The following is an 18763-nucleotide window of genomic DNA, read 5'->3' on the forward strand; positions in this document are numbered from 1 at the left end:
ATATATATTTTCTGTGTTTGTGACTTGTGTGCACTGTGGCTGCACGTGCATCAACAAAGGAGCAGCGCCAAGCGTGCGCCTGTGTCCCATAAGTAAAGAGCCGGCTGGCTCATTTCTTAAAGGGTGGTGTAACCCACAAAGTGCACTACTCTCCAGCAAAAATAAAAAAATATTCTCTGTGTTTGTGTGCGCTTTAGCCGCACGTATATATATCAATATAACATAAATGGAGGACCAAACTTTCTCTGATAAAAATAAAATAGGGAAAGATCAAGAACCACTTCCTACTAGTGCTGTTGCTGCTGCTGGGAGTTGTTCATCATCCCAGAGAGGAAGTAGGAACATCAGTACTTTTACTAAACAATTGACCCTCCAACAGTCCCTAGCGATGAGGATGAAGTACGACAGCAGTCATCCTGAAGCAAAACGTATAACTGAGGCCTTGACTGCTATGTTGGTGTTAGACGTGCGTCCGGTATCCGACATTAGTGCAGTGGGATTTAGACAATTGATGGAGGTAGTGTGTCCTCGGTTCCAAATCCCGTCTAGATTCCACCTGCATCCTCAAAGCAGCAGCGACAAGCGTGCGTCTGTCTGTTAAAGGGTGGTGACACCCTCAAAGTGTGCTACACAAACAATTAAAATATTGTTCTTTTTTTTTCTGTCTTTGTGAATTGTGTGGGCTGTAGCTGCACTTGCATCCTCAAAGCAGCAGCGACAAGCGTGCGTCTGTCTGTTAAAGGGTGTTGTAACTCTCAAAGTGCTCCAAAAAATCAAAAAAAATTTTTTTATGTGTTTGTGATTTGTGTGCGATGTAGCCACACTTGCATCCTCAAAGCAGCAGCGACAAGCGTGCGTCTGTCTGTTAAAGGGTGGTGACACCCTCAAAGTGTGCTACACAAACAATAAAAATATTCTTTTTTCTGTCTTTGTGAATTGTGTGGGCTGTAGCCGCACCTGCATCCTTAAAGCAGCAGCGACAAGCGTGCGTCTGTCTGTTAAAGGGTGGTGACACCCTCACAGTGTGCTACACAAACAATTAAAATATTGTTCTTTTTTTTCGGTCTTTGTGAAATGTGTGGGCTGTAGCCGCACCTGCATCCTTAAAGCAGCAGCGACAAGCGTGCGTCTGTCTGTTAAAGGGTGGTGACACCCTCAAAGTGTGCTACACAAACAATTAAAATATTGTTCTTTTTTTTTCTGTCTTTGTGAATTGTGTGGGCTGTAGCCGCACTTGCATCCTCAAAGCAGCAGCGACAAGCGTGCGTCTGTCTGTTAAAGGGTGTTGTAACTCTCAAAGTGCTCCAAAAAATCAAAAAAAATTTTTTAATGTGTTTGTGACTTGTGTGCGATGTAGCCACACTTGCATCCTCAAAGCAGCAGCGACAAGCGTGCGTCTGTCTGTTAAAGGGTGGTGACACCCTCAAAGTGTGCTACACAAACAATAAAAATATTCTTCTTTTTTCTGTCTTTGTGAATCGTGTGGGCTGTAGCCGCACCTGCATCCTTAAAGCAGCAGCGACAAGCGTGCGTCTGTCTGTTAAAGGGTGGTGACACCCTCACAGTGTGCTACACAAACAATTAAAATATTGTTCTTTTTTTTTCGGTCTTTGTGAAATGTGTGGGCTGTAGCCGCACCTGCATCCTTAAAGCAGCAGCGACAAGCGTGCGTCTGTCTGTTAAAGGGTGGTGACACCCTCAAAGTGTGCTACACAAACAATTAAAATATTGTTCTTTTTTTTTCTGTCTTTGTGAATTGTGTGGGCTGTAGCCGCACTTGTATCCTCAAAGCAGCAGCGACAAGCGTGCGTCTGTCTGTTAAAGGGTGTTGTAACTCTCAAAGTGCTCCAAAAAATCAAAATAAATTTTTTAATGTGTTTGTGACTTGTATGCGATGTAGCCACACTTGCATCCTCAAAGCAGCAGCGACAAGCGTGCGTCTGTCTGTTAAAGGGTGGTGACACCCTCAAAGTGTGCTCCACAAACAATAAAAATATTCTTTTTTTTTTTTCTGTCTTTGTGAATTGTGTGGGCTGTAGCCGCACTTGAATCCTCAAAGCAGCAGCGACAAGCGTGCGTCTGTCTGTTAAAGGATTACATCGGTGACAGCATCCAAGTAGGCATGTCAGACAGTCCGTACCTGTACTGGCAGGAAAAAGAAGCAATTTGGAGGTCCCTGTACAAACTGGCTCTATTTTACCTGAGTTGCCCCCCCTCCAGTGTGTACTCCGAAAGAGTGTTTAGTGCAGCCGGGAACCTTGTTAGCGAAAGGCGTAGGAGGTTGCTTCCACAAAATGTGGAGAAGATGATGTTCATAAAATGAATGATCAACTCTTCCAGGGAGACCAGCCTCCAGAACGTACAGAGGGACCTGTGGTTCCAGCAGGGACGAATTATTACTCTGTGAGGATGAGGATGTACATAACACTGAAGAGGGTGAGGAATCTGTGGATGAGGAGGATGAGGACGACTTCTTGCCTCCGTAGAGCCAGTTTGTGCAGGGACAGATTAATTGCCAGCTTGTTTTGTGGGGGCCCAAACGAACCAATCATTTCAGCCACAGTTGTGTGGCAGACCCTGGCGCTGAAATGATTGGTTTGTTAAAGTGTGCATGTCCTGTTTATACAACATAAGGGTGGGTGGGAGGGCCCAAGGACAATTCCATCTTGCACCTCTTTTTTTTCTTTGCATTATGTACAGTTTGGGGCCTAGTTTTTCAATGCCATCCTTTCTGCCACTGCAGTTTCACGCCTAGATGGGTCACGTGTTTGTGCCGCCCACTCGTGTCGCTTAGCATAGTCATCCAGCTACCTCGGTGCAACCTTTTGGACATAAAAACACTATTGTGAGGTGTGAGGTATTCAGAATAGACTGGAAATGAGTGGAAATTAAGGTTATTGAGGTTAATAATAGCATAGGAGCAGAAAAACCTACAAATTCTGTGATTTTAGCTGTTTTTATGCTTTTTTTCAAAAAAATACAGATCCAAAACACAAAACCCAGAACCCAAAACACGGAAGGGTGGTTTTGGCAAAACCAATCCAGATCCAAAACACGAAGAAAGATCCAGATCCAAAACCAAAACACAAAACACGAAAAGTGGCCGGTGCACACCCCTAGTTATTTTGTACTTCCTGAAAACGGGGGAGGGGCAGACTGATGACTCTAAGGTAATGCTGGACTTGCACCCTGACTGGTTTTAGACACCCCCAAAAGCAGAGCTAGAAATGTTTTTCTGGTGGTGCACACCTAATGTAGTGTGCTGTGCACTCCTATGGCTGTACCTAGGGGTGTGTGACACAGCGCAGGGCTCTGGGGGCGGCACCGTCGCTGCCCTGTGGCCCTTGCTTCTGGATGATTGGCACCCTACAGCCAGGACTGCTGCTGCAGCAATGCCTTAGAGTAGTTACTGCGCTGGGCACGAATAGTAGGAAATGATTATGTTTGCACTAGTGAACTGCTTAGATTTGCTGATTGTGAATGCACTACAGACATCTATGCACAATGCAGCAAACTATGGATGTCTCAATGTACTGTAATAGAGAACATTGGATAAACATAAACGGACATATTATGAAATGCTAGATAGTAAAGCCTGATCTAAAGAGATTATTATCATAGATATGTAAGTCACCTTAGTGCCCTGCAGTGCCGGACAATAGGTGAGAACAGGACATACAAAAATAAGGACATATACTGTAAACTAGAGATGTGCGCCAACCCCCATGTTTTTTGTTTTGGTTTTGGATCTGTGTCTCCTTTGCGGTTTTGGATCTGGATTTGGTTTTGGTTTTGGATAAAAACAGCTAAAATCACATAATTTGGGCCTTTTTTTATTCCTAACCTCAACAATATTAATTTCCAGTCATTTCCACTCAATTTTGACCACTTCACAGTTCACAATATTGTTCACCAACATAGGCCAAAGGCTGGCTGGCTACACTAAGCAACCAACAGAGCAGCGGCACAAACACACGGCAGATATTTCTGTTTAGAAATGTTTTGCAAATTAGTAATGTATTACCAATAACCAATCACAACTTTCTTTCAATAGAAACAATATAACACAGAAATGTACTAAAAATCATGTGTGGAGTATCCCATACTTGCCTACCCCCCCGATTTGGCTGGAAGGTTCCCAAAAATCGGGTGCCGCTCCCGGCCCCCCAAAAAGACAGGCAAGCCTCCTAGCGGTCACCGACCGTCCAACCCCCCCCCCCCTGCGTGATTACTATTTTTTTTTAAAAACAGCGGAGTGGGGTGGGGACTCTGAATCGCATCATCATGGTCCCGCCCCTTGCAATGGGGGTGGGGCCAAAATGCAGCGATTCCGTGTCCACGCCCCCATCCCATTGCCGGGTAGTATCCCCGGCCACGCCCCCCTCTACCGCGCCACACCTCCTGTTTGTCCAACCTGGCTTCCCCCTCTCGGATGGGGCTGCCAAGATGTCGGCAAGCCTGGAATAACTTTGATCAAAACAAGTAGTTGTAGTTAACAGGCAGCAAACAAAAAACCCCAAACCATGTGTAAATAGCAACAGCAGACATGAATGCCCCCTGACAAGTGCACATGCCCCCAGCACATGCCTATTCTCTGTGCCCAATCTGTATTTCCCTCCTGGGGCTGCTGGGCCACTGATGAGTGGCACTCTGTGCCCATGTAAAGCCCCAGTCAATCAGACTTTTTGTTGAGCAGTTCCCCAAAATCTCCCCAACCATAAAAACAGTGTTCTGTACCTGCGGATCAGAAACAGTGCAGGTTAAATAGTGCGGGTTGGATACAGTGCAGGTCAGATACAGCACGGGCCGGATACAGTGCAAGGTACAGTGGGCCTGATTCTGACCCGCTCGCGAGCGCTGGACGCTCGGAAGCGGGTCGATGGTGCCGAATTGCGCATGCGCACGACGGAGGGAGCTCCGTCATGCTCATGCAAGAGACCCGAATAACGACGGCCAAGCCGTCGTTATGGGTCTCGCACCAAAGGGGGCGTGCTGTCGATGGTGACTGACAGCACGCCCCCTTTGGTGGGCGTGCCGGGGGCATGGCTGCCAGACAGAGGCGTTCCCATGGGAACGCCTCTCGTCTGAGTCCGGCCCCACTGACATCAGTAGTGATGTCAGTGGGAGTGATTTTGGCTCTGATAGAGCCAAAATCACTCCAGGGCTTGCGGCAGCGAGACCCTACCGCAGGGTCTTGTCGCAAGCCCGATGGTCGCGATGGTCTTGACCATCGCGACCATCATCATGGACTCTCGCTATAGCTGTGGGTGGTAACCCACAGCTATGCGAGCATCCATGAGGCCGCTCCAAGTTGAGGGCGGAGGGCCCTGATTCAGAGCGAGCGCTCTGGTCAGAGCATTCGGCTCTGAATCAGGCCCAGTGTCGGTCAGATACAGTGCGAGTCAGATACAGTGCAGGGTATAGTGCAGGGTACTGTGCGGGTCAGATACAGTGCGGGTCGGATACAGGGCCTGATTCTGACCCGCTCGCGAGCGCTGTTCGCTCGCAAGCGGGTCGATGGTGCCGAAGTGCACATGCGCGAGACCCGGCGAGCGACGAGGAAGTCGTTGCTCCGGGTCTCGCACAAAAGGGGGCGTGCTGTCGATGGTGAGTGACAGCACGCCCACCAAAGGGGGACGCCTACCGTCTGGGTCCGGCTCCACTGACATCACTAGTGATGTCACTCCCACTTACATCACTAGTGATGTCACTCCCACTGACATCACTAGTGATGTCAGTGGGAGTGATTTTGGCTCTGATAGAGCCAAAATCACTCCAGGGCTTGCGGCAGCGAGACCCTACCGCAGGGTCTCGTCGCAAGCCCGATGGTCGCGATGGTCTTGACCATCGCGACCATCATCATGGACGCTCGCTATAGCTGTGGGTGGCAACCCTCACTATGCGAGCGTCCATGTGGCCGCTCCAAAATGAGGTAGAAGGGCCCTGATTCAGAGCGAGTGCTCTGGTCAGAGCGTTCGTCTCTGAATCAGGCCCACAGTGCGGGTTGGACACAGTACGGGTTGTAGTGTCCACTCTAGCTCCGGCGGCAGGCAGGGCGCCGGAGCTAGAGAGGGCATGTTTGTGCGCTCGCGCTTCCAAAAAGGGGTCGTGGCCGTAAAAAGGGGGCGTATCTATAAGACACGTCCCCTTTTTCATCATACTTGGGGGTGTGCCCGGCACTTACAGACACGCCAGGCAGCCCCCAAGCACTGCAGACAGGGAGAATCGATGCCGGGCACATGCGCCCGGCGTCTATTCTCCGGCGGTGACCAGGTCACCGCACATTTCTCCACGCAGTGTCCCACAGGTGAAGACGGCACCCGCAGGCTGTGAGGGCAGGGCGCTTTTTGCCCTCCTTCTGCCTAGCGGGAACACTAGGGTTGGATACAGTGCAAGGTACAGTATCAGTCAGATACAGTGCAGGTCAGATACAGTGCGGGTCAGATACAGTGCAGGGTACAGTTTTGGTCAGATACAGTGCCGGTCAGATACAGTGCCGGTCAGATACAATGCGGGTTGGATACAGTGCGGGTCAGATACAGTGCAGGAAATAGGGCCTGATTCTAGATGGACGCTAATGTGATCGCAACGGCGTATTCGTATGCAACGCGGTTGCAAAAATATGCAAATGTCAGCAAAGATTACTTGAGCATTAAGACGCCCACTGCTGTCTTCTCACCTGCATGCCACTACACATACCTATGTAAACATCGGTAACATCGGCGGCCATCTTACCCTTGCGGTAGGTCTTGCCTGCCGCAGCCATGGGAGCTCTTTTGACACTCAGAGCTGCATATGCAATTACAGTGGCTAATTTATGCACGTCCATGTAACAGCATTTAAACAGACAGGCACACCTGCATTTGTGACCACTTCCCATTACCACCCCCAAACGCTGACAGTCTGTCACTGACTTGGCGATAGATTCCTCTGTGCATGCGTGATCGCAATGTGATTAAGCACGTAATCAACCAATTGTTGCATTCTGTGCATGCGTATGCATCGCAGTGCGCGTGTGCAAACCAGCCACTGCGTTGGGGACTGCAATCGCAGTGACTATGCAGACCCATCCCAGAGTGATTGACAGGAAGTGCCGTTTGTGGGAGGTGACGTGGGGGTGCTCAATGAAACGCAAGTGTCCTAGTGTATTCAAACACCATTACAGGGGCTTGCATAAATTACCCACTGCGATGCCATACACAGCTTCAATACTCATAGCGTGCAATAAAGTGATCAATTCCTGAGTAAGGTCAGAGCTTGTGCAAGTGTGCGTGAGGCTGCGATGGTACTCCATTGTACCGATGGTTTTGCAGTCTTGTTAAACATTATGGATGTGTGCTAAGTAAAGTGGGCGTCCTTGTGCAGCACTGCAACGGGATAGCGATCACAATGGATTAGCAGCATACTATCGCAGTTTAACTGCGTGTGTAATCGCAATTGCCTTCGCAGTTGCAACCCGTAGTGAATCAAGCCCACAGTGTGGTATACAGTGTGGGTTGGATACAGTGCAGGTCAGATACAGTGTGGGATACAGTGTGGGTCTGATAGTGCGGGATACAGTGCAGGTCAGATACAGGGCCTGATTCAGACCCGCTCGTGAGCGCTGAGCGCTCGCAAGAGGGTCGATGCTGGCCCAGCGCGCATGCACACGATGGGCAAACCGTCGCTCCGGGTCTCGTACCAAATGGGGGGCTGTCGATGTTGAGTGACAGCACGCCCCCTTTGGTGGGCGTGCCGGGGGCGTAGCTGTCCAGACAGAGGTGCTTCCATGGGAACACCTACCACCTGGGGCCGGCCCCACTGACATCACAAGTGATGTCATTGGGAGTGCTTTAGCTCTGTTTGAGCCGAAAGCACTCTAGGGCTTGCGGCAACGAGACCCTACCACAAGGGTCTCGTCGCAAGCCCGATGGTCGTGATGGTCTTGACCATCGCAACCATCTTCCTGGCCGCTCGCTATAGCTGTGGGTGGTCACCCACAGCTATACGAGCGGCCAGGAGGCCGCTCTAAAAATCAAGAAGGATGGCCCTGATTCAGAACGAGCGCTCTGTCAGACTGTCCGGCTCTGAATCAGGGCCACAGTGCGGGGTACAGTGTGATTCGGTTACAGTGCGTGTCTGATACAGTGCAGGTCGGAAACAGTGGATATTGTGTTGGATACAGTGCGGGATACTTTGCAGGTCGGATACAATGCAGGGTACAGTGTGATTCGGTTACAGTGCGTGTCTGATACAGTGCAGTTTATAGTGCAGGTTGGATAAAGTGCAGGATACAGTATGTGTTGGATACAGTGCAGGTTGGATATTGTGTTGGATACAGTGCGGGATACAGTGTGGGTCTGATAGTGCGGGATACAGTGCAGGTCGGATACAGTGCGGGGTACAGTGTGATTCGGTTACAGTGCGTGTCTGATACAGTGCAGTTTATAGTGCAGGTCGGATACAGTGCAGGATACAGTATGGGTTGGATACAGTGCAGGTTGGATATTGTGTTGGATACAGTGCGGGATACAGTGCAGGTCGGATGCAGGGCCTGATTCAGCAAGGAATGCACGGATGTAGATGCACACAAACGGGGCCGATTGTTGCATACAGCGCATGCGTATGCATCGCATTGCGCGAACTAGCTACTGCTATGGGAACTGCGTTTGCAGAGGCTACGCAGATCCAAAGCACAATGATCGACAGGAAGTGCTGTTTGTGGGGGGGTCGAGCAAACGCTGGCATATTTAATCCCTTGCGGCAACGGATGAAGCTTAAGATCTAGTTGCACGCAAGAAGTGGCAGAAATCCTGCGTGAAGTCAGGTCAACCACTATTATGCTAATGTATTTGATGGTTCTCAATGTTACCGATGTTTCCGCTGTCTTGCATGGTATAACAGGGCGCACATTAAGGGAAAGAGTGGTATTGTATATTGCTAGGCATCTGCTTATTCTGCGTGCGTATGCATTTATTAGCATATACTGTACTTGCAGTGGATGGGTGCGTGCGTCTACATTCATGCGTTCCTTGCTGAATCAGGCCCACAGTGCGGTATAAAGTGTGGGTTGGATACAGTGCAAGTCAGATACAGTGCGGGATACAGTGTGGGTCAGATACAGTGCAGGCAGGATACAGTGCAGTATACGATGTGGGTTGAATACAGTGCAGGTCGAATACAGTGCGGGTCTGATAGTGCGGGATACAGTGCAGGCCGGATACAGTGCGAGGTTACAGTGCGTGTCTGATACAGTGCAGTTTATAGTGCAGGTCGGATACAGTGCGGGTCGAATACAGTGCAGGATACTGTACATTGTGGGTTTGATACAGGGCATGTCGGATAAGGTGTTGGATACAGTGTGGGTTGGATACAGTGCGAGATACTGTGTGGGTTGGATACAATGCAGGTTGGATACAGTGCAGTATACAATGTGGGTCTAATATAGTGCAGGATACAGTGTGGGTTAGATACAGTGCAGGCCGGATACAGTGCAGTATACAGTGTGGGTTGGATACAGTGTAGGTCGGATACAATGTGGAATACAGTGCGGGTCTGATATACTGCGGAATACAGTGCAGGTCAGATACAGTGCGGGGTACAGTGTCATTCAGTTACAGTGCGTGTCTGACACAGTGCAGTTTATAGTGCAAGTCGGATACAGTGCGGGTTGGATACAGTGCAGGATACATTGTGGGTTGGATACAGTGCAGGTCAGATATGGTGTTGGATACAGTGCGGGATACAGTGTGGGTTGGATACAGTGCAGGTTGGTGCAGTATACAGTGTGGGTTGGATACAGTGCAGGTTGGATACAGTGTGGGTTGGATACAGTGCAGGTTTCATTCCAAATCAGATGCAGTGTGGGTTGGATACACTAATAGTGCACTTACTGTGACAGCAGTATCGGTAGTGTGGGGATGCTAGCGGTGTCCACAGTGGAGAACACCAGTGGCGTCCTCAGTGCATTGGTGCCTGTGGTGACGGCAGATGTTCAGGTGAGAACCGGACTCGCTCATCTCTAATTCAGACACAACCCATACCTTCTTTATAGACCATGTTAGAATGTAAACTCTGTCTCCCTACCATTTATAGCCACAGAGAGCATCTCATTCATGCCCCTTTCATTCAAAAAAATAAAAATGCGGACCACCAAAGAGCTCAATTGGGGCTAGGACGTGAATGATTAAATATTTTTTGTAAATGCCTACCCTCCTCCCTCATAAATTTGCTTAAGGATCCAAAACTTTATTTAAATTTACTACGAATCACCCCTTCAATTCCTTGCCTTCAACTGCATACATACTCCAACTCCCTGAGGCCTCTTGATTAATTAAAAATTTGTTTCCTGAAGGGCCATGTTGGAAGTTGAATTGCCACAGCTGCTGAAATCTTCGACATGCGGCTGCTGAATGCCGAAAATGTACACAAATGTTTATGGCCACAGACAGCTTCTCCTGCATGCCCATATCATTTAAAAAAAAAATGCAAAACCACCAACGAGCTCATGTGGGCCAAGGACTGATGTGAATGATTCAAATATTTTTTGTAAATGCCTCCTCTCCTCCCTCATAAATTTGCTTTGGAATCCAAAACTTAAATTAAATTTACTACGAATTAACGTTCCTTTCCCTTCCTTCAACTACAGACATATATCCAACTCCCTCAGGCCTCAGTCTTGATTAATAAAAACATTTGTTTCTTGATGTGCCATGTTGGAAGTTGAACTGCTACAGTTGCTGAAGTCTTCGATGTGCAGTTGCTGAATTTCAAAAATATCTAGAATTTTTTTATGGCCACAGACAGCATTCCCTGTATGCTCCTTCCATTTGTTAAAAAAAAAATTCTGAACCACCAAGTTGATTGGGTGGGCAAAACATGGTAGATTTTCAAATTTACCCAGCTTTTTCATTGCCCCCCAACCCCGTTCGGTTGCCCCAGAACCCTGGTGAATTGATAGGCTGTTATAAATAACGGTTAAGCACAATAAACGCTTGCCTCTTTTGTATGTAGGTGACTCAAAATGGAATAACTGGATAATGTAGATGGTGGGTGTCATGTGAGAGACCAGAAATATGAGCAGCAGGACAGAGCATCTTCCTGCCAGGATATGTGCAATAAAGTGCAATACGTTTAACACAACAATTAGTTGTGTATATGGGTCACATACATACATATTTACATGATATATACCGTGCACAAAGCAGGCTGAGGTAACCTGACGCACGCCACTCATTGTTGGCAAACAACTTCCAGCTGGCCCGACAAATAGCACGGATGCTGGGAGTTGTAGTTCAGCTTGAGAGTTACATGCTGATTTACTCAGCAAATCTTGGTCCCTTTATCCCTACCAACCTCCCTGGGCACAAAGTAAACATCTGTTTACAGTGTGTACTATTTAGCAGCACCTCCACAAGCTAGGCCACTTCATTTCTATTAGATGTTCAAAAAACCTCCTCCAGATCACAGATGTCTTTCAGGAACTGAAGAACTAGATACTACATTGATCCTCCCTCATACATTTTCATTAGGATCAAAACATTAAAATAAACAAATGTACAAACTGATCAATCGCTCTGACCTTCCCCTGTCTTCAGTCCATAAACATACTCCAACTCCTTCAGGACTCTGACCTAATTCTTGATTGATGAAAACATTCTTGGTTTTTAAACTTCTTATAAGTTCGTATAGTTTATTAAACTGCCATTCTGTCTACCACTGCAGTGCCATTCTGTGCCATGTTGGAAGCTGCACTGCCACATGTTTCTGCCACCCACTGCTGTCGCTTAGCTTAGTCTGACAGCTAGCTCGGTGCAACCTTTTGGTCTAAACTAGATGAAATCAATATTGTGAGCTGTGAGGTGGTCAAAAATGACTGGAAATGACTGGACATATATGTCATTGAGGTTAATAATACTGTAGGAACATAAACAGGCCCAAATTACAGATGTGCCCAGCTAGTTTGTGGCTCATAGCGCATCATTCAGGCCTCTGTGTCGCGCCATGGAACGTTAGGTGATGGCTGGACTTTGGCGTACCGTGGTATTCTCCAACGAAAAATACACTACGGCATGTAATACAGTGCTTAACCGCTGGGTGGCGAGTGCTCCACTGATGTAATTCGTACTGAATACCATACTGTTAAATTGGATGGATATCACATTCACGCACTGTATTTGCATGTTCGCACAACCAATCTTTTTGTCATCACATAAGCTCTTAGAACGGGATGCAAATCAGTACACATACTTTACATAACTGTGCAGTAGTGTAGTTGCTGTGTTGTTATGATGTTATAACCAATACTGTGATTAATGAGATGCACGCACAGCTTTCAATGAGATGGGATGAATAATTCTCTAATGGTGGAGTACTGTGTATATATGTACTAGTATAATATTTTGAAAGGAAGACACATTTTTTATTATTAAAAACAGCAGCGGGTGGGTGGAGTGCCCAAGGATGAGCCCGCTATGTGTGCTGGCATGTGGGCTAGAGGTTAGGCGATCGCCTTGCAACAGTGCTTGTCCCGGGTTTAAGACCTGGAAAAGAATTAAAAAAAATTGGCACTGTCTGCACTGACCCAGACTGTTGGCCTGATTCAGAGCTGAACGCTCTGACCAGAGTTCTCGCTCTGAATCAAGGCCCTCCTACCTTTTTTTGGAGCGTCCTCATGGTCCATGATGATGGTCGCGATGGTCTTGACCATCGCGACCATCGGGCTTGCGATGGAGACCTTGCGGTAGGGTCTCCTTGCCGCAAGCCCTGGAGTGATTTTGGCTCCATCAGAGCCAAAATCACTCCCACTGACATCACTAGTGATGTCAGTGGGGCCGGCTTGAGACGGTAGGCGTTCCAATGGGAATGCCTCCGTCTGGCAGGCACGCCCCGGCATGCCCACCAAAGGGGGCGTGCTGTCAATCAACATCGACAGCACGCCCCCTTTGGTGCGAGACCCGGAGCGATGGAGAGCACGTCACTCTCCGGGTCTCATGCATGCGCACGACATCGACGCGCTTGCGAGTGTACTGCAGCTCATGAGCGGGTCTGAATGACCCCCTTAGACACTATAGTGAAACTAGTAGTGGAATCTGCCTGAAAGTGGGGTCTCTGTATTAGAAACTGATTGTGCGTTCCAAAATGCGCACTTGCTGCACTGTTGGCAAATCGACGCTGTGGTGGCTGCCATCTCTGGGGGTTGCAATGAGATCTCTGGCGCATGCCCAGTGGAGCCGCTCGATACACCAGTCGTGCTATGCTGTGGCATATAGAGGATCTTAGTGCTATGCATGCCCAGTGAGTCAGGAGTCACACACAGTGCATCCCAGACTTAAACACTATAGTGATTTCATGACTTTAGTAGCGGGCTCTGTTTGAAAGAAGGGTCTCTGTATTACAAACTGATTGTGCATTTTAAAACACACACTTGTGGTACTGTCAGTGCTGTGGTGGCTGCCAGCTACGTGGGGTTGCAATGGGATCTCTGGTGCATGCCCAGTGGAGAATCTCCATAAGCCAGTCGCACTATGCTGTGGCATATGGAGGATCATAGTACTATGCATGCCCAGTGGGTCGGGAGTCACACGCAGTGAACATCTGTCTCTGTATTACAAACTGACTGTGCGGTTGAAGATGCACACTTGCGTCAATGTCGGCACAGTCAGCGCTATCCCAGACTTAGACACTATAGTGATTTCTTGACTTTAGAAACTAGTACTGGGCTCTGTTTAAAAGTGAGGTCTCTGTATTACAAACTGACTGTGCGGTTGAAGTTGCACACTTGCGTCAATGTCGGCACAGTTGGTGCTGTCCCAAAGTTAGACACTATAGTGATTTCATGACTTTAGGAAATAGTAGTGGGCTGTTTGAAAGAGGAATCTCTGTATTACAAACTGATTGTGCATTTTAAAATGCACATTTGCAGCACTGTCGGCATGTCGGCACTGTGGTGGCTGCCAGTGATTTTAGCTGTTTTTGTGATATTTAAAAAAAAAAAAAAAAAACCCAAAACACGCAAGTGCGGTTTTGGCAAAGCCAAATCCAGATCCAAAACACGAAGGAGATACAGATCCAAAACACCGGGGTCGGCGCACATCTATAGTCTTAATTAAATACAGCAGTAAACTGTCTGTTCTCTATGTTAGCACAATTGTTAACGAGCAAATGCAAAAAAAATGAATGATGAGGATGGTAATACAGTTGTTAATGCTGCTGTCTACTGACTCCAATAATGTTATCTGGAAAGTATTCAGGGTTGTTTTTCAGGAAATGTCATAAACTTAGGACATATAAGACCATTCCGGAATTTAAGTGCAGCACTACATTAGAGTCTCTGTCTTACAATATCTTGTTTATTAATATTGCTAAGTTTATAAACTAATCTTCCTTTTCCTAGAGTCATAATAATAATTAGGGGTCTATGTAGTAAGCCTTGGAGAGAGATAAAGTGGATGGAGATAAAGTACCAACCAATCAGCTTCTAACTGTCACTTTACAGACTGTTTGAAAAATGAGTTAGGTGCTGATTGGTTGGTACTTTATCTCCATCCACTTTATCTCTCTAAGCCTCAGTACAGCTATCCCTTTTAATTCCATCCATCTGTAACTTTCTAGTTTTGGGCAGAGTAAGGGTTCTATTCATTATGTAAATTATCGAGGGCTGGACGGCCCCCGATAATTAAGTATCCAACTCACTGCGATCAGCAGCGGTGTATACAAGATTTAATTGATAGGTAATTTATCTCCATCCACTTTATCTCTCTCCAAGGCTTAGTACATAGACCCCTTAGTAACATAAAAGGCATTTACTATAGGAACTAGGCACTGTACAATGTAGATTTGGAAATGCCATCATAGCAAATAAACACAAAAGTAAATTTTAACCCTAGTATGTGGGAGTAAAAATTACTTGCCATTTTTTTGCTGATGCCCTCCTAAGATGTTAGTAGTGGAGGCCCAAGTGGGAAGTGCTGGGGGCATGGCACCCTGAATTGTGGCATTGTGCAGCAATGGTGGGGCCACTTTGTGGCAAAAGTCTGGGAGTGCTCCTCTATATCGCCGCAATTCCTGGGCATTTTGGTAGAGAGCACAAGAATGGAGTAAAACGTATGGTTAATATAATAATGCAAGAGAAATACCAAAACTGCACACTTCTAATGTATAAATCTGCACACAGATAATGACAATAACAATTATTCCCATTGTATAATGTTACAAAAATTTACCCTAAAGTGCTGTATTGTATGTTTTTAGGTGGGTGTGATCGAGTCACATTATTGCATTAAGGAAAATGAGCTACCTGTACTGAGCGAGCAGCAGCTTGTAGACTGTGATAAAGTTAATGAAGGCTGCTGTGGGGGACTACCAGTACTTGCTTTTCATTATGTGGCACATAATGGAGTCATGCTGGCCAAAGATTATACGTATTCAGAGAAGGTAGGATCATGTAACTTCATTTATTATACAGTATTTTGCAATCTCAGCCAATTTAAAAAATAGGTCTTAGCTATGAACATTCATACATACAGTGGATCATTATAGAGAATACTGGCCATGCATTGCTTCATTCATTGAACTAGGCTGTCAGTGACAGTTCTGTGTATTAGTAACATAGATGGAAACATTTCAAATAATTACTGGTCTCCAGGGGGTACAAATATATGTATGTATATATATATATATATATATATATATATATATATATATTAGGGGATATATATATATATATATATATATATATATATACAGTCAGGTCCATAAATATTGGGACATTGACAGAATTTTCATATTTTGGCCTCTATTCACCACCACAATGATTTTGAAATGAAACAAACAAGATGTGATTTAACTGCAGTCTTTCAGATTTAATTTGAGGGTAATTAAATCCAAATCAGGTGAACGGTGTAAGAATTACAACGGTTCCTATATGTGCCTCCCACTTTTTAAGGGGCCAAAAGTAATGGGACAAACTGAACAATCCTAAATCTAACTTTCACTTTTTAATACTTTGTTGCAAATCCTTTGCAGGCAATTACAGCCTGAAGTCTGGAACGCATAGACATCACCAGACGCTGGGTTTCATCCCTGGTAATGCTGGGTTTCATCCCTGGTGATGCTCTGCCAGGCCTCTACTGCAAATGTCTTCAGTTCCTGCTTGTTCTTGGGGCATTTTCCCTTCAGTTTTGTCTTCATCAAGTGAAATGCATGCTCAATCGGATTCAGGTCAGGGGATTGGCTTGGCCATTGCATAACATTCCACTTTCTAGCCTTAAAAAACTCTTTGGTTGCTTTTGCAGTATGCTTCGGGTCATTGGCCATCTGCACTGTGAAGTGCCGTCTAATGAGTTCTGAAGCATTTGACTGAATATGAGCATATAATATTGCCCGAAACACTTCAGAATTCATTCTGCTGCTTTTGTCAGCAGTCACATCATGAATAAATACAAGGGAACCAGTTCCATTGGCAGCCATACATGCCCACACCATGACACTACCATCAGCATGCTTCACTGATGAGGTGGTGTGTTTTGGATCATGAGCAGTTCCTTTCCTTCTCTTCTCTTCCCATCACTCTGGTACAAGTTGTCTCATCTGTCCATAGGATGTTGTTCCAGGACTTTAATGGCTTTTTTAGATGTTGTTTGGCAAACTCTAATCTGGTCTTCTTGTTTTTGTGGCTCACCAATTGTTTACATCTTGTGGTGAACCTTCTATATTCACTCTTGTGAAGTCTTCTCTTGATTGTTGACTTTGACACATATACATCTACCTCCTGGAGAGTGTTCTTGATTTGGCCAACTGTTGTGAAGGGGTTTTTCTTCACCAGGGAAATAATTATTTTGTCATCCACCACAGTTGTTTTCCGTGGTCTTCCGGGTTTTTTGGTGTTGCTGAGCTCTCCAGTGCATTCTTTCTTATTAAGAATGTTCCAAACAGTTGATTTGGCCACACCTAATGTTTTTGCTATCTCTCTGATGGGTTTGTTTTGATTTTTCAGCCTAATGATGGCTTGCTTTACTGATAGTGACAGCTCTTTGGATCTCATATTGAGAGCTGACAGCAACTGATTCCAAATGCAAATGTCACACCTAGAATCAACTCCAGACCTTTTACCAGCTTAATTGATAATGAAATAACGAGAGAATAGCCCACACCTGTCCATGAAATAGCTTTTGAGTTGATAGTCCCATTACTTTTGGCCCCTTAAAAATGGGAGGCACATATTGAAACTGTTGTAATTCATACACCGTTCACCCGATTTGGATGTAATTACCCTCAAATTAAATCTGAAAGTCTGCAGTTAAAGCACAACTTGTTTGTTTCATTTCAAAACCATTGTGGTGGTGAATAGAGGCCAAAATCTGAAAATTCTGTCAATGTCCCAATATTTATGGACCTGACTGTGTATATATATATATATATATATATATATATAATATATTTTTTATTATTATTATTATTATTATTTGGGTGGGGGATGGATTGAGGAATTTCATAACTCTGATTCCATGAATTCTCAAGTCTAAGGATGTGCAGCTAAACCCTGCAAGACATAATGGGGAAATGAAATGGGAAAAAGGGAAGAGAAATGGGAATTAACACTAAAGGCATGACTGAATGTTCATTTTAGCCAGCAGAAGAGCACATTCTGAATTAGACACTTAGGGATATATTTACTAAGATTCGTGTTGGTCCCGATTTGATCCGTTTCTAAACACAGATAGGATCGATCAAAAATGGCCATTTTTTTCACACAATAAAATCAGGAATTTACCAAGCTCCCATGTTGGTCAGGATAGGGTGTATTTGATTGATCCTGTCCGTGTTAAAGCCCCAAGTTTACTGCCCAAGTTTCCCTCCCAAACAAGCAGCCTGCACATATCAGTAATATATGTGCAGGCTGCTTGTGTGTGTGTTAGTATAATTAAAGCATTAATAAAAAAAAAAAACGTAGGGTTCCCCCCAAAAGCATTACCAGCCCCAGGCTGCTCAGCTAGTCCTGGTTCCTAAAAATATGGGGGGGGAACGAGTAGGGATCCCCTGTATTTTAGGAACCAGAACCTGGCTGCTGCCCAGTCCTGGTTTTAAAAATAGGAGTAAACAATTGTGTAGGGGTCCCCCTATATTTAAAACCAGCACTGGACCAACAGACCAGGGTGTAATGCCACAGCCAGGGGACACTATCACCGGGCTCCCCAGCCAAAGCAGTAACACCCTGAACCAGTCAGCCCAAGCTGGGGATCTCATGGAAGGTGGGGACACCCCCAATAAAGCACCCTAGGCTTAGTCTGAAGCCCGGGGCTTTTCCCCGCACCCCTGGGCTGTGGGTACAGAAGTAATAGTAGTGTAAAAATATAGAAACTATTGTATTTCACAGTGAAACTACAGGTGCCAGCATGCCTGCCCTTTTATTTTATTATTTTCTTTTTTAACTTTTTATTTTCTTCAGTGATCAGCCTATGGTCTATTTAGACACACAAGGCTGATCATAGATTCCAGCACTGAGCTCTGTTCTGGCTGTCAAAGCAGAGCTGGAGTAAAGGAAACAGGAAGGAAGCCATAATATTGCCTTCTGAAGCAAGCATTATTATCAGAGGGCTCTCTCCGCTATTTTTTTGCAGTTTAATTTTAGTAAATTTGGGCAGATCACATTTCCCAATACAAGTATGGGAAATGTGATATGATTACTAAAAAAATAAAAATTTAAAGGGTGGGGGGAATATTTAGCAAATTCTCCTCCAAAAGCCCCTTCATTTACTTAGTTTAAACTAAAATAATGTGAAAT

The 18763-nt window shown here is 45.8% G+C and overlaps 1 protein-coding gene across 1 annotated transcript in view; it reads left to right on the plus strand.

Annotated features, from left to right (window-relative positions):
• The first annotated feature begins 9899 nt into the window (after window positions 1-9899).
• Window positions 9900-18763, plus strand: part of LOC148540381 (uncharacterized) — a 62743-nt gene continuing 53879 nt past the window's right edge. Inside the window, exons 1-2 of the mRNA XM_088444562.1 lie at window positions 9900-9977; window positions 15232-15414. Of these exons, the coding sequence (XP_088300688.1) occupies window positions 9900-9977; window positions 15232-15414 (261 nt within the window). The remainder of the gene's footprint in view (window positions 9978-15231; window positions 15415-18763) is intronic.

This window comes from Taudactylus pleione, unplaced genomic scaffold, assembly GCF_031769625.1.
Source record: "Taudactylus pleione unplaced genomic scaffold, aTauple2 ptg000019l, whole genome shotgun sequence".
In the NCBI taxonomy this organism is placed as follows: Eukaryota; Metazoa; Chordata; class Amphibia; order Anura; family Myobatrachidae; genus Taudactylus; species Taudactylus pleione.